Genomic DNA, 17,047 nt, shown 5'->3' with positions numbered 1-17,047 from the left:
CATATAATAGGAACCAAGAGCAAAGACTGGCTGGAAAAATGTTTAAAGAAATAATGACTGAAAATGCCCTAATTTAAAAAAAAAATAACCCAGAGTTCATAAACCATGTGAAACAAATAGTTAAGCGAATACCAAGTAGAACAAACAGGAAAACCCACATCTAGAAACCTCATAGTCAAGTGAAAAACAAAGACCAAGTAAAAAATTTCAAAGCAGGAAGAGACAAACCAGTGCTCAGGTACAAGGGAAAGCATGCAGTGAGTGTTAGCTTCTCTTTAGAAATAAGTGACTAGGAGACAGTGAGATGATGCACAGAAACGCTAGGAGAAATAAGAAACAGAACCGCGCAGTAAGAACTGTGTATCCAGGAAAACTACTGTCCACAAAAGTGTACCAGATACAACAGAGGACACGTGCTGCAAACAGAAATGCACAAGCGAGTCCTCAGAACACGGGAAACGGCAAACCAGTAAGGAAAAATCTATATACAAATGTGTGCATCTAGACACATATAATGGTTATACATAGTCTTCTTACATATGTGAGTGCATGCATGATGCTGAGTATCAAATCTTAAACCTGCTATGTATGAGTTCACAAAATGTACAATGAAAATAATATTATATTTAGACAATAAATTTATCGTATTAGTGCAAAGTTGTTCTATTTTACTAGAAATGATGCCAATTATATACTGAAGAAGACTGTTACTATATAAAATCATTAAAAAACAAGAAGAGTATATTAAAAATACTTTAACAGTTAAAAAGATCAACAGAGGCTTTCAAATGATGTAATTTGTGTTTGCTTAATAAAAATGAAGGCATTATAAAGGGAAAATAGGATCAACAATAAGAACAAAATCTATAAAACAGAAATCAATAAAACAAGATATAAACAAGATATAGACCCATCATGTCAACAATTACATTAAATGTAATGAAAGAAACAAATTAAAAGCAGTAATTATCAACCTGATAGGAAGCAAAGTTCACATAAATGTCATCTGTAAGAGACACTTTAAATCTTCAAATAGAAATAGGAACAAAGGAAAAGGGGTAAAGACACCTCACCACAATAATAACCAGGAGACATTGTGGTGTCTACACTGATACTGGTAAATCATTTCATTGATAATATTAGAGAAACAAAAGACCATGCATTATAAAGCCAACCTATCTCGGAAGTAACTACTGGGTACATATTTGTACTGAGCAGAAGAGGCGCTGTAATGTGGACACAGACAGACTTAAAGGAGAATTAGGTGACTTAATAACTACACTCGTGTGCTGTTACAGCAGGGATACAGTGTATGGAATGTGTCTGTGACAACTCTGTTGTTCACACATCAGGGAGTGCTCACACACCTAGACAGAGCCCCTCCCCCGCCACACCTAAGCCACTGTGCAGTCCTGCTCTGCCGGAGCTGCTCCACCAGACGCCTGGCAGTTTTCCTCTACAACCAGCTCACTGTGGGGTTCCCCTAAAGCCTCAGTTGTCTTCATGTCTGCACCTAGATAAACTCACTTTCAAGTCTGCAGTAAATTCTTAATCAAGTTTACAGAGCTAGTAGAAAATCTAACCTCATTGTAAAATCCAGGCTTTCCTTTCTACATTGCAAATGTGATTGTTAAGAACCTCGTGGTGTTGAGAGGGAAATAAATGTGAGAGAGTCCTTTCTGGAATTGCCGCTCATTTCATTGCTTCCACAGTCTCTGTCTGGTTGCTCTTGTTCGTCAAGATCACAGTCACAACAGAATGGAACATGTAACTAACAAGCAATGACTCTCACTGATTTCCCATCTATGTAGTCCTTAGTTACTTCTTTCATTCAGGTCAGGTGATGTGGCCTCTTACTGGCAACAGTGGCAAGGTATTCCGTATGTTTACGGTGCATGATGAGCATGGCGATAAGAGACTGACTCAAACGCAAGAGAAAATCATGCCATACAGCAATGCAGTGTGAGCTATAAGAGTTGCTGCTCACATAGCCTGTGTACTGCTTCAGAAGAGACTCAATACATAAACAGAGGGTATGTTCTAAAATAACAGTGTAGCACAAAAAACACATAAGCCAGCAACAAGTCTGTTCACTCTCATTACCACGCATTACATGGATCTATAGTTACATGTGCTGCACCTTTACACAATTGTGAGAGCAGATTTGTTAATGGCAGTATTTCTATAAACACATGAACAATGCATTGAACTATGGAATTACGACAGCTACAGAGTCACTACGCAATACAGATGTTTCAGCTCCATGATCTAAAGGATCTACTGCCACAGAGGTGGTTCACTATTCACTGAAGCTCAGCAATGTGAAGCATGACTAGACTTGGTGATTTCAAAACTCTCTTCTTAATAAATCTTAGAAAAACTAGACAGGAAGTGAGCAAGGATAAACTAAATTTGCATAATGCCTTAAACAATCCATAAAAGACAGCGCCATAAGTCAGCAGAATGTGATTCTTTTATAACATAGATGGAAATGCTCTGTTTTCACATGTAAGACAACAAAGTAGGTGATTCATTCAAAAGGCTCTCAACCTTTTAAAATACAGTCTTTTATCAAGTTATTCAGGACTCACAAGATAGCTGAGTGGTAAGGCATCTGGCACCAAACCTGATGACCTGAGTTCTATCCCAAAGTTCCACAAAGAGAGAGAAACAACTCCCTGGAAGTGGTTGGTCCTCTGACTTCCATATCTGTGCCATGGCATGCACACATCACTCACACACACACACACACACACACAGACACACATACACACATACTAAATGGACACAGTCAATAATTTTTAAGAGCATAATTAAAGAATCAACAACAGAAAGATGTTTGAAATCCTAAAATCCTGGGAAAGGAATGACAAAGACATCGCAAGGGAAATAAGGAAACATTGTGCACAGCAAGGAAATGACATACAACCATTTTTGGAATGCTCCCGGAAATCCATATTGGCTACAGGTGTCCTATGTCTAAGAGGTCCACAATCTCATAGAACTGTGTTGCCTACTATGAACCAACTGAAAATACAAGATCATGGGTGACTACCAGGTGATAATTTCTTCCATTTTGTTTATTTCTTAAAGGGGAAAGTAGCACAAACAGAAGAAACGATTAATAAAATTGAAAGGGATTGAAAAATGCAACTCTCACCAATAATACAGAATTACAGTAATACTAGACTGAGGAACATTTAAATAGGACAAAATTACTAATGACTGAATTAAAGAATAAAAACAGCATCATCACAAAGGCTAGAGAAACAAGATTATTTTAAAAAAATTATTGGTAATTTCATACTGCAGTAGTTAAAAGAAAATGGGCCCAAAGGGAGTAGCACTATTAAGAGGTGTGCTTGCTGGAGTAGGTATGGTATGGTCTTGTAAGAGAAAGTATGTCACTCTGAGGTCTCATATATGCTCAAGCCATGCCCAGTATCTCAGATCACTTCCTGTTGCCTGCGTATCAAGATGTAAAACCCTCAGTTTCTCTAGCACCATGTCTTCCTGTGTGCCACCTTGTCCCACTATGATGACAATGGACTGAAACTAAGCTACCCCATTAAATGTTTTCTTTATAACAATTGCCCTGGTCACGGTGTCTCTTCACAACAACAGAAAGCCTAACTAAGACACAGGCCAAGCATATAAGATGACTTAGATAAATTAGTAAAAAATACAAATTACCAGAATTAAGATGAATGAAATGGATAAATTATTTAAAAGTTACAAATTACCAAAAGCTAACCCAGAGAGAAGTAGAAATAAAAATATCAGAACAATTTAGTTTTTCTTCCACAATTGAAAGCTAAAATCCAAATGGGTTCCTGAATAAGTACTCTGAAGTTATCAAGTATAAGACCAATTTTAACAAGCACAGAGTATTCAGAATTATACAGAATTCAGAGCAAAGAACACTTGTGACTCATTTTCTGAGGGCTGAAAGTCAAGCTGGGCAAAGACCTAAAGCAAACTACCGCTCAGTATACTCCACTGACGGAAAGATCTCTGCCCAAACCCTGCACGTCTGTAATAGGAATTATACTCCAAGGCCATGGAGCAAGATTGTTCCACACTGAAAAATCAGCTAATAAAATTAAAAAAAAAAACATGTTAACAGAACAAAGGACAAGCATGACCACGCATGTGCAGCAACAGAAGTCTGAGAACTCCAACAGCCATAAAATCCTCTCAACAGCTGAGCCTCCAGGGCTCAGACTGAGGGTGGAGAGAAGATTCCAGCAGCGTACATCACATTTGAGAGTGAAAGACCGACTGTCTTCCTCCTAAGACCGGGCACAAAGCACTCATGGGCATAAACTGTGTAAAGCCAAAGGCAGGAAGGGAAATACTAAAGATATTCACACACGTGAGAAGCTTTATGCGAAGACAACATGATCCGATCTTTAGAGAATCTAAACTTATAAAGAAACTACTAAAAATAATTATTAAAAAAACAGGAAAGAACCCCAAAGTGAAATTAATGAAGAGTTTCAGTCACAATAACATTAGTAGAAATAAAGATCTCAGATATGAACTCTGTCACTTGAAGACACGGAGAGGCATGTCACCGTATGACGACAATTCCTCCCAAATCACCTATAGCTTCCAGAGTATCCAGAGACGTCAGCAGGCTTTGCTTTAGAAACGGACAAGCTGATCCAGAAATTGTATGGAAAGACAAAGCCTTTGAATAGCTAAAATAATTTTGGTAAAAGAACAAAATTAGAGGAAATACACTACTTGATTTCAAAACTTACTTTAAACTCACTGTGACCAAATTAATGTGGCTGGCATAAAAACAAACATATATAGTTCTCAGTGAGTTTTGGCAAAGGAATTAAGATAGTTCAATGCAGTAAGGAAAGTTTTTGTAAAAAATAAAATAATAAAAACCAGAATATCACCGGGCAGTGGTGGCGCACGCCTTTAATCCCAGCACTCGGGAGGCAGAGGCAGAGGCAGACGAATCTCTGGGAGTTCAAGGCCAGCCTGGTCTACAAGAGCTAGTTCCGAGACAGGCTCCAAAGCTACAGAGAAACCCTGTCTCGGGAAAAAAACCGGGAAAAAACCCAAAAAAAACAAAAAACAGAATCTCTCTCTCTCTCTCTCTCTCTCTCTCTCTCTCTCTCTCTGTCTCTCTCTGTCTCTCTCTGTCTCTCTCTCTCTCCCCATAATTCACAGCAAATACAGAACTGAAAATATAGGCAGATTTATAGGAGAAAGAACAGATTAAAAAAACCAATGGCTTTGGTAAGACAAAGACGAAAGGCACAACGTGCGAAGGAAGGAAAGACAGCGCTGACTTGACTGAAGTGCCAAACCTCCCCTCCTCACAGACAGAAGCCGAGAGCAAAGGTTTGCAAATTACAAACCTTCACAAGAATCTGGATTCAGAATATATAGAGGGCTCATAAGACTTAGAAAAAGAAGGCAATTTAATTTTGAAAGTGAACAAAATATTTAAGTACACAGTATCCAAACCAGATACACAAATGGATTCTAAGAATACAAAATAAACCAACGCCACTAGTTATTATGGACAGAGAAGCTAACACCATCCTGCAAAATACCAGTTCAAACCTCAAACTGTCTATACTCCATGAGACTGACCATACCAAGTCCTGACGAACACACGAAGAAACTGGACTCTTACATCACAGGTGAAGTATGACACGGTACAGCTACTGTGGGAAAGTACACTGGCCATTCCTGAAGAGCATGAAAATGTACGACATAATCATTTCATTCCCACTCTACCCTATATACCTACTCAAAGAAAGAAAAAAAGAACTGTCTACACAGACTTGCTTTTAAATATTTATGGTATCATCCAAATAGCCAAAAATCTAGAAACAATACTATTTTAGTCAATCACAAAACAGACCAGATAAAGCAAATTTGTCACCCAACACAGTAGATTCTGCAACAAATAGGAAGCAACTATTGACACATTCTGCAACGCAGATGAAAGATGTCAGAAACAGACGTTATATGCTATATAATTCCAATGGTATAAAACATCTAGGAAAAGGAATTAATAGAAAGAGGAAGTAGGTGAGTATTTGAGTTTGAGGGAAGAGTGGGAGATCAGCTCCATCTGGATACAAAGAAATATGATGTAACTATTGTAAATGATGTAAATGTAACTGTTGATTACTTGAATTATGACTAAAAAGTCATGATCAAAACTCACAGTTAACAGTGAAAAGTGCCTGGACTGGAAATACAGTATTTGCTAGGGTCAGGTGAGTATTTTGGTATTTTTAGTGAAAACCCATAAACCTTTCAAAGAAACTGCAAAAACCATAATGGAACAAGTTAGAAAGATTTTATTAGCATATGCCTGAAAAAATATAAAATGTTAAGATAATAAATAAAGCATTTACTGAGAACAGGGTAGCAATGTCAGAATGAACCCACACTCCTTATGCCTCCAGGAAGTTAAAGATCAAACTGTACAGACAGACACAACATGAGGAGTAACAGAAACACAGCCCCAACCCCTGAAATCCCATCAGAATACTGCAAACAAATACCGTTAAGAAGGGGATCACAGCCAGGTGGTGCATGTCTTTAATCCCAGCACTCAGGAAGCAGAGGTAGGAGGAGGATCTCTGTGAGTTCAAGGCCAGCCTAGTCTACAAAGCAAGTTCCATAGCAGCCAGGGCTACACAGAAAAACACTGGCTCAAAACACAAACAAAAATAAAAACAGAAAAGAAAAGGAAAAAAGGGAATTCACTATTCACTATCTGGCTATTATAAACTGCCATATTCACTGTAACTTTAAAAGTGTTAGCTTGAATTAAAGACCAAGTATGCACTTCCCTGTAGAAGAATAAGCAAATTAACTTTTGAATTGCATGTTTCAAATTCGTTTGGCTCTTTATCTAAGGTGTTGTACTATGATTCTCCATAAAAAATTATGTTAATGGGATGGAAATATCACTTGCCTACTCCCATATCCAGCAGCACTCACACAGACATTGGAAGTGGTGAGAAAAAGAGTTCCTATTGGCTTCTCCGATTACAGCCCAACATTCTGCATGTTAGTGTGGCTTAAATATTACATTGTTTCTGGCTGCTCTTCTTACTCTTGTTTCTGAGGGTAAAATCATCTAATCTTCCTTGAAATCTTTATAATTGTAGACTTATTTTTATATTATGTGTATGAATGCTTCCTGAATATATGTATGTGTACCACATGTGTGCCTAGTTCCTAAGAAAGGCAGAAGATATCTTTGGATCTCTTAGAACTGGAATTACAGGCAGTTGTGAGTTGTCATGTGGCTTCTGGGTATTGAAGCCACGTTCTCTGCAAAATAGCAAGTGCTCTTAACCCTGAGCTACATCTATGACCCTGATAATCACAGCTTATAACCTAGGATACAATCTATATTCAAAAAGATTTTTCGTATGAGTAGAAATCGATAATAATCAATCAGCTCATAAAATAGTTGCTGAGTGAAAAGAGATAAAAAGTAATTTAGAAGTTACAATTACACAAACTCGAGGGACTAACAAATTGGGTTTAAAAAGCTTCAAAAGGGTAAAAGTGATAAATTAGTCTATTACAGTCACTTGAGTTATCTAGTTCTATCAAGAAAATTCATATCCGAAATCATTTACTTATTCATTACAGTATTTAAATCTACACTTACTAAAGTGAACTTGCATCCACCACAGAAATCGACAAGCACTTCTTGGGTAGGAAGGACAGGTAACAGTTTGATGGTATCAACGCACTGCTCTTTAAAATGCTCCAGCTTAGACACTGCTAAGTTTAGAAACCAATGGCTCACAACATGCAACCCTTCTATTACTTTCAGTTTTATACAACTGCAATTACAACAAAAAAGATTTCAAAAAGAAATACAACAAATTTTCTAGGAAGAAAAGTCAATGAATGTCAATAACTCCATTTATTCTGAGCCAGGACGAAAAGCAGAATTCCTATGTTGTTACTTTGAACTTCAGTATGCAAGAAAATAGCTATTCCATACATTAAGTTACCAATGAAGAGTTACTGTTAATTTAGAGTTAAAACTGAAACCCACAGAAACAACTCTGTAGCTTACGTTCTATATCTATTCCTACAAATAATGTCCCCGGAGAAGAGAGAAACTCTAAAGTTTACCATCTTCTCTTATCTGTCAGCTAACGAAAGGGGTGTGACTATTACACTCAGGCGGAAGCAGGAGGATCACAGCAAGTTGGAGGGCAGTCTGGGCTGCATAATGAGTCCAGAGTCAATCTGAGTCACATAAAAAAACAAAACAAACAAAAACAAAAACCATATTTGCCTAAATTAGCCTTCCATCTTTACTCAACAGTCCACGGACCTAATTTTTCAAGTAATGCTCTCCTGGTGTGTCAGGAGCTCCAGCCTTCTCTTCTCTGCTCAAACAAGCCCCGACAGTGACCTCCACAAAAGTAGCTTCCAGCAGTGCTTTTTGCTGGAAAACTCCTTCTTGTCAAAAGCTCCTCCTTGTCCAGGTGAGATGGCTCAGATGGAAGGTATTTGTCCCCGAACCTGGTGACCTGAGTCCAATCTCAGGACCTGCATGATGGAAGAAAGGTCCAGCTCCTGCAAGTTGCCGTCTGACTTCTACACTTCTGCGTTTCCACGCTCACCCCCAAAGACGCATTTTTAAAATGCTCTTTGTTAGCATATACACGAACGAATAAAAATGTTTTCATCACACAAAATAAATAAAGCGAAGTACAGAGATGGCAGGATTGCAGCTTCTATCTCTGCATCCTCTCGTCTACACTGACAGCCAACAGGCCATGCTTACTGTGTTCCCCTTACATGTAAAATCACAGTGCCCATTAGAATATTTTGAGGATATGAAAAGGAGAAGAGGGTGGAGGAACATGTACTGAATTCAGTTGCTCCTTAACCATTTCTTATCAAGCTCATTATTCATAGAGATACAATTATGACATTTGGTCATAATTGTATTTGTATGCCATGATACTACTGCCTTACTTGTTTTTTTTTCTTTTCAATAGAGAAAAAAACCCCAGCATTTTAAAGTCTGTTTTTCTAAAAGAAGTCATGTGTCTGTCACAAGACTGTACTCTATTGCTGCATTTAAAGATGTTACAGAAAGTATACAGATCTTACACCTCCAGCCCTTTCAGTCAAGTGCAAACATAACTCCATAATTAAATTCTATTACATTCCTTCCAAATGCAGAAAAGAAACTGGTTTTGTTCCTTGTTTGAAACTAGAAATACTTTTAAAGAACACAAAATATCTCCAGAAGGGTTTATAAGACTGAAATTCACAGAGCAGGCACCGGGCCGCGGAGATCTCGGTAGCCTGTGCTGCCACTGCAGTTCTCAACAGTCTGCACTAGACACACAGGAGACTCTTCACCTGCTAACTTCCTACGCAGTGATGACTAAATCCAAGTAGTGAGATCTTTGGAGAAGTTGGGCATGATAGTGCAGGTTTATAATCATAGCACTCAGGAGGCTGAGGCAGGAAATCTTGGGTAAAAACACCCCCCCACACTTACTCCTCCACACACACACACACACACAGAGAGAGAGAGAGAGAGAGAGAAAGAGAGGGAGAGAGAGAGAGAGAGAGAGAGAGGGAGAGGAAGTTAAAGATAAGATAGTTTTATACAAAAACACGCTCTTTCTCCCTAGACCAGCTTCAAAGAGTTACAAAACAATTCTGAAGCAGTAAAACTTAGCCTAAGCTTCCTTCTACATGTACATTTTTTTATTTTAAAAATGAATTTTCTTCCTTAACTGCTTTGGGATCCATGACTACAAAGAGGCAAATTCTAGTTCTATTTGATGACAGCAAACAAGGGCAACCGCTGCTCTCCTTAACCACAAGGCTGTGGGCTCCTCAGGAAGGGTCCTAGTTAACGTGGGAACAGGGTACTAGTGCTGTTTAAATGTGAAACAGCCTTTACACTTCATGCTATCAAAGTTTCTAAATCATTTAGAGAAACACCGAGTCTGAACACTTTAACAGGCTCTGAAGAAATGTAATACAATAAGCAACTTGTTTAGCCTATAGTAATATTCATGCATGATATAAAATGCAAAAATGAAAGATTTTGATCTCAATCATGTAACAAATGTACAATTTTACATAGATTAATAATCTATTTTAGAAGGTTTTTCTGTAACAACTGTAATAACTTTCACATATTCATTAAAAGACAGGTGACAAACCCAATAAAATGTAACTGTAAACAAATGTAACATTCGAAATGTAAAGTTAGTTATAAATAAAAGAAATTGAAAAGTAGTCAGGTCATTGTTTATATTTGTTTGTTTTTGTACCTCAGAATAAAAAGTAAAAACACCAACAGCGACATATATTAGAAATTATATAAGAATATCACCGACAATTTTATCATTGATATTTGACTTAAGGAAGTCATATAAAATTTTAAAAAATGAACTACACATGATTCATCTCAACTTACTAAGTTTTTATGGAATTTCTCATCATTTTGAAAAATGTCCTTCTACAAATCATAAAACAATAGACAAAACTGGGTTCTTTACTTCTGATTCTGAAACCCCAAATACTTTAGCTACTAATTACAATGTATCGGTGAAACAAAACAAAACACTTACTTGATCTGTCCCATAAGGCAGTCTGCTCAGAGACCCGAAGGCTGTTATTCTCCAGAGCTGCTCTCTGGTCATGTGCGGTGCCTTTGGAGTGCCTGTGAAACAGGCGGCTAGCAAAGCCTTCCAGTTTCTGGAGGGCTGTGGATGTGCCCGTGTGCTGGCTGCAGGACAGTTCTTTGTAGGCTGCCATTCACGTGCATTTACACTTAAAGTCACTGCGAATGTTTCCAGAAGGAGCTCAACTTCCTATCGAGAAGCTAAGGGCTGTGCATGTGTTAAACTTCCTGTCTGCAGGGTTTGCAAACCACCACTGCTGCTTCCTGTTAATATAAAACAGCACACTACCGAGCCTTCCTCTGCCAAACTCCTCATCTCAGCCAGAGATGCACACTTTAAACCTTGCCACAGCTGCTCAAAGGCTCTAGGTTTTTATGATTCTGATAGGAATATGCATGGGAATGAGCACAGGAAGTATAAAAGTTTACAGAGCAGGGTAATAAGTATTTTGCAAAATATGGGAAACTAGTTAAACATGTATTACAACCCTATGTAACTGGAGGCCAAATATTAACATGCTAGAATTAGCTTACAGGAAGTCAGCCTAGATAGACAGACTTTATGAATCTTTATAAGCAGTTAACATTTCATCAAAATTGGTATGACTAGATGTGACAAGACTCTTTCAAAAAACAACTGATAACATATGTCATAACTAAGAAAAAACTGAACTAATTTTAAAGAACACAAAGTTGCTAACTCACTTAAGTTTAATACATAGGGGAATTACAGAAATTTTGCATACCAGTTTTATTTATCAAATTTATTACTGGATATGTGCCTGTCTATAAATAGTACATTTCAAAACGCTAGCATTTGGAAAAAAACAAGAAAAAAAATCAGATTTAAATTTTGGAAGACAATCATATGGCAACCACAGGTTGTAATTTTATTGGCTGTCGGCCATACCAAGAAATTTTCATTCAGAGAAAAAAAATTTCTTCCAACTGGCTGAGGAATGTTAAACTCCTAATACAGAAGACTGCTGCTTCCTTGATCTTCTGATATAATGATCTTAGAAACATTACCTACAGCAAATAAAATTTACCATCTCCAGTCTGCAGGATAAAGGGTACTGGAGGGCATTTAACAAGGATTCTGAGGGTTTGCCTTTTGATATCATGTGTGTCAGGATGTGTAGTTTTTTTTTCCTTTGGAAGCTCAAATGCCAGAAATAGGGAAAATTAAAGGGACTTTAAAAAATAACTATATGATTAATTTTAAAAATGTGTAGCTTTTGCCAAAAATCATCAAATGTGTCAAATCAGTGATTTATTAACACCTGACATTGTCTTACATGAAACAGAAGACTGGATGGAGCCTGCAGTGTTTAAAAGTATCCAGGGCACAGAGTGACCAGTAAGCAAAGAATGGATCTGAATTCCTTTGACTTGCTCTCCTAACAGAATTCTACTCATTGTCACGCTCACCATCAATGTCACCTTGCCAGCACAGCACTTCTACACGACTCTTGGGAAAGCAAACTGCTCTCCTGTTTCCACGGCCCTTATCATTTCATATTAATATTGGCTGTTTATCAACCCGTGACCCTGTTGTCTCACCTGAATTTGTAAAGTGCAATGTACATTGTTACAAGATCAATAAACATGGAAGTGAACCATTCACTGTTAGGCCTCTAAAGGTCTAAGTAAAATCACCAGATATTAGAAAATATTCTTATTATAATAGGACTATATTTATAAACGAACTAGACAGCACTGAGTAATTTATGTAAAGATAATAATGGAGGTGACATTACTGGACTTTTCACAGCGCTCTACAATCAAAGTTTGTCTTTATTCTTTCGTGCGTATCAGGTGCAAACAGATTTTCAGAACCACCCCCGCTGCCCTGCTTTCCTCACCACCGCAACTGTTATCTGTTTCTCTGGCTTCCCCAGACCCCACAGCCACGGTGCTTCCTTGTCAAACACAACTGAGTGTGACATTTCAGCTGAGCCGTATTCACTTTTAACAGACATTTGGCCAGACTTCTGTTTGATGTTGCTTAAATACAGAAGTCCCACATTTCAAACAAGAAATGAGATTCATCTAACTAAAACACATAAGATATACAATTAATATAGCAAAAAAAGTAAAATTCACAAACTGAGTATCTTAAAAATAGTATGTTTGAAATCTTTTCTTTTTTATTTAAATAAAACTGTTTCTTTCTGTTTAAAAGACCACGCACAATGTAGAATATTTAGTTTCTGAAATATTTTTCTTGGTAATATGACCAGGAAGCTGTTGTTATGGAGGTGCTCAGAGGATCTGCCTTTTATTTTAGAAGAACTCTACTGGCATCTACTGCCTGAGAGAAACAACTGCAGCTCCAACGGAAATGCAATTACAAGAAACAACAGCAGTTTTCAGAGGTGAGCTTGCTCTGATTGCTGTGGGATGCAATACATACATATATACATACACACACGTTTCTTATATTTAATATCAAACACTAATGATGTGTTTGCTAAGTACTTTACCATATACAAGAAGATCTGCATTGTGATATTCAGGTTCATAAAATATTTATAAATGAGAAACAGCACCAATATTATGTGATTCCCACCACCAACCCCAGGGTCCCTTACAGGGGATTCAACCTGGGGTCTCATACATTCTAAACAAGTACTGAACCAACTGAGATTTATTCTTGGATATTTCAAAATCTGTATTTTGGGACAGGACCTTGCTATTTTGCTCAAGCCGTCCTGGAATTTGAGATCCCGTTATCTCAGACTCCCTTGGCGCTGGGACTGCAGGACTAAGGCACCATGCTCAGCTGAACATGCCCATTTCAAGATGAACACACACTTGCGAACCTTAGCTACTTGCCCACAGTCACAGGTGTTTTAAGCCTCAGTTCTGGGCCATTAGGCTACATGAATATAATTTTCCAGAAACACCTTTCAGGTCAGTTGCAGTTTCTCATGGGTGGGAAGTGGAAGTGAGGTGGTAGACATGGTGGGCTACTGGATCTACGGCAGAGACCTGAGACTCTGCCATGGGCATGTTTTCCTTCAGGTGGTCACCTTGTAGCCATTCAGTTTTGTTGTCTACATCTATGTTTACAACCACTTTGGGGCCACACAAAATAATGTACAGAAGTTTGAAGGTTAAGGAGGACAAGGAATCATATTTAATATGTAATGATGTTGCCTTCACGTGGAGGACAAATGACATGACCTTGCTACTCAAATAAAAGTTTAGAATATACTGTTGCCTTTTCTACAATGTCATCTAAGTGACTTTATACAGCATATGAAATCCATTTAGCGTAACATAGTAACTGCCATTTATCCATGGAGTCTGAAGATTTCACCTTTAATGAGTAAGCATTCCACTGTATGGATTTACCACAATTTACACATCCACTAGCAATTAAACTGCATTTGCACCTGTCAAAAGTCAAGTGGTCACATCTGTGGGTCCTGATCTGTTCCTCCATCTACCTCTGTCGTCCCTTCACCTCTACCATACTGACTTGGAGGCCACAGAGGTGCTAGTCAACCTAAACATCTTACAGTGTAAATCTTCCAGCTCCCACCCAGTCATTTTCCTGTTCCCACACTTTCCTCCCCCTTTCCCTTTTCCCTCTCTCTCTGTGTGTTTAAACCAGGGCTAAATCAATCTAGTCATCTTTATAAACATAATCATGTTAGGGTTATATTGGGATTTTGCTCACTAAGAGAAATAACATCTTAACTCTGTACAATCAGTCCAGGATCCTAGAGTTTCCTGGCACTAACCTGGGTGTCTGGTTTTTTTTTTTTTAAAAAAAAAAATCAGTTTTCTACAGTTTTCAATATGGAGAACTTACAGATAACTTGGTAGACATATACTCAAGTCTTTTTTAAGGTTTAAATTTGCTTTTAACTGGTGTATAAAAATATGGAATCACACATACTATGGTGTATTGAAATAGAACATAACAATTTTGAATGTTATTTTACACTTGTTCACTACTGGCTTTTATATATTGACACCGAATAGTTTACTTGTGCTACCATACTAGGTCCCTTTTTTTCTTTTTGTAGATTTCTTGAAATTTTCTATGTAGATTTAATCATTTTTGGACAGCGTTCCCCTAAGATTTCTGCTACCTTTGCTTTCCTTGCCAGGTGGAATGCCTATGACTTCCTGTGCAATGCTCAACAGGAGAAGCAAGGATAAGATATCTCTGTCTTATTTTATGACTTAGGAAGAAAGGTTTTCTTCACTTCCCATGTTACTGTAGATATAATTTTGGTAGCTGTTCTTTATTGAACTAACACATTTCCACCTGCTTTTAGTGATGACTTGAAGATACATTGTTTGATGAGATCACAGGGTTTCAATTCTGTCTGAACCAGCCTAGGAGAAACACCTCCCATTCTTCTTATATACTGCTGGATTTAATTTACTAACAATGTTTTAGGAATTTTTGTGCCTATATTTATAACAGGCACTGCTTAACAGCTTTACTTTCAGATTTTGTGTATGGTTTTTGGAATCAGTAAGCTCAGATGTACATCTTCTATTTTCAAGAAGAGATTCTGAAAAGAGACGCTCATTTTTTCCCCTAAAACTTTGGGGAAACTATACGAGCAAGGAAGGTTTTGTTTTCATTTAAAGATTACAACTGAACTGTCCATTTCTGTGTGTGTGTACACGCACGAATTAAGTGGTGTCTTGTACTACTGAGGCCCTCTTGCGCATCTGTGAAGGCGTTTCTACTTAGCTGACGAGAAATAATGCTGGGGAGGAAGATCTTTGCTGAACATGGGCGGTGCCTTCCTACAAGCTGACAGTCAGATGAGAAAGGAGTTGCAGAAAGAGCATAGTGTTGAAACAACCAGGCTAGCTAAGGATAAAACAATTATATTTTATTTATTATAAGGGGAAAACTCATGGAACAGGAAATGAGAAATCCAAGAACAGCAATGTCCCACAGGAGAAAGTGCAGAGACAGTGCGCACAAGGAGGAACACAAGCTTTACCCCAGGTTCCAGTAAAGCCACACCTTAACTAAGACCCACCTCTCAAAGAGGGTTGGCTAACAAGGTTCCCCGTCAGCTCAGGACCCCTGAGCACACCTACTGTGCTCATGTCACATGCCTGCTTCTGCAGCCACTTGGAGTGGACACACTACTATTGACTTTCAGGCAGGTTCTGACTTCCAGCACTGGAGTGGGATGGCTGAGACTCATGGCTTTCTGAACAAGGAATCTGGTTCTGTTTCTTTATCAGTGTAGATGGTCCCAGACATGTAAGCTAACCAAACACAAACCCTTTAAACTATATTCACACCATATACTGTTTCTGTCCTTCTAGGGAGCATTAACAAAACAGTGCTGTTTACTATCTTCTATAGGTTGGGGTTTGTTTAATTATTTGGTCTTTGGGTTTTTTTGTTTTTTGGAGTTTTTTTTTTTTTTTTGAGACAGAGTTTCTCTGTAGCTTTGGAGTCTGTCCTGGAAACTCGCCCTGTAGACCAGGCTGGCCTCAAACTCACAGAGATTCACCTGCCTCTGCCTCCCAAGTGCTTATATTAAAGGTGTGCACCACCACCACCACCTGTCTTGGTCTTTGTTTTGATTTGAAAAAAATTAGCATGTGTCCAGCATTAGTGTTCATTATGGCATTTCCAAACAGTATTTGTTCTCTTGACTCTTCTCCCTTCTTCTACCCTCCACCATATTTTCTCTCTTTCCTTTCCCTTCATCTCCATGCTTTCACGTCCACTTCCTTCTTTCTCACTTTCTCAACACTTCCCCCATCTCCTGGATACTCACCACTACTTACAAATACATGGAGACACTGTAAACTAGGGTCCTATTGAGAAAGCATATGATATTTGTCAGGTACCAGCACATCACTTGATGAAATAGCTTGCAGATGTATATGTTTTTTCCATGTAATTCATTGTTTTAGAGCAAAAGTAAATTCTAGCGCATAGATATTCTCCTAGGGATCATTTTGGCTATTTCCTGCTTTTGTTTCATATAAAATTTCAAACTATTTTTTCTAACTTTATGAAAAATGCCATTGGAATTTTGATGGGATTGCATAGAATCAGTTACAAACTCTCTCAAAAACATGACAAGAGGTTTGTTATCTAGGTAATGCTAGATTGTCATATTGTAATTAACTGTAATCATGTTTACATGGTACATTCTCCCCGGCTCCCCTGATTTTAAACAATCATCTTTAAAATATTCAAAGGAGCAGAAAACAGCACAGTGCTGGATCTTGTATGGACCAGCTGCATTTAGTGTAATTACTGACATAAGTGAATTTAGATCTACAATTTCTCTTGTTTTATTCCTTAAATTTTAATGACTAGAGCTAACATGCTGGAAACATTTTTTAGGTTAATGCATTCCTTCC

General features: G+C 38.0%; 1 protein-coding gene across 2 annotated transcripts in view; it reads right to left on the bottom strand.

Annotated features, from left to right (window-relative positions):
• Positions 1 to 17,047, bottom strand: part of Prkacb (protein kinase cAMP-activated catalytic subunit beta) — an 87,400-nt gene that overhangs the window by 48,310 nt on the left and 22,043 nt on the right. Inside the window, exon 1 of one of the 2 annotated variants that reach the window (XM_075981116.1) lies at positions 10,623 to 10,861. The exons of the other annotated variant lie outside the window; for it this stretch is intronic. Within the exon in view, the coding sequence (XP_075837231.1) occupies positions 10,623 to 10,809 (187 nt within the window). The 5' untranslated portion in view covers positions 10,810 to 10,861. Of the gene's footprint in view, positions 1 to 10,622; positions 10,862 to 17,047 lie in introns of those variants that run through there. 2 annotated transcript variants of the gene reach the window in all.

The sequence above is a fragment of the Microtus pennsylvanicus genome, chromosome 7 (assembly GCF_037038515.1).
Source record: "Microtus pennsylvanicus isolate mMicPen1 chromosome 7, mMicPen1.hap1, whole genome shotgun sequence".
Taxonomy (NCBI): Eukaryota; Metazoa; Chordata; class Mammalia; order Rodentia; family Cricetidae; genus Microtus; species Microtus pennsylvanicus.
The sequence above is the reverse complement of the archived record's forward strand: the minus strand, read 5'-3'. Positions and strand labels throughout refer to the sequence as shown.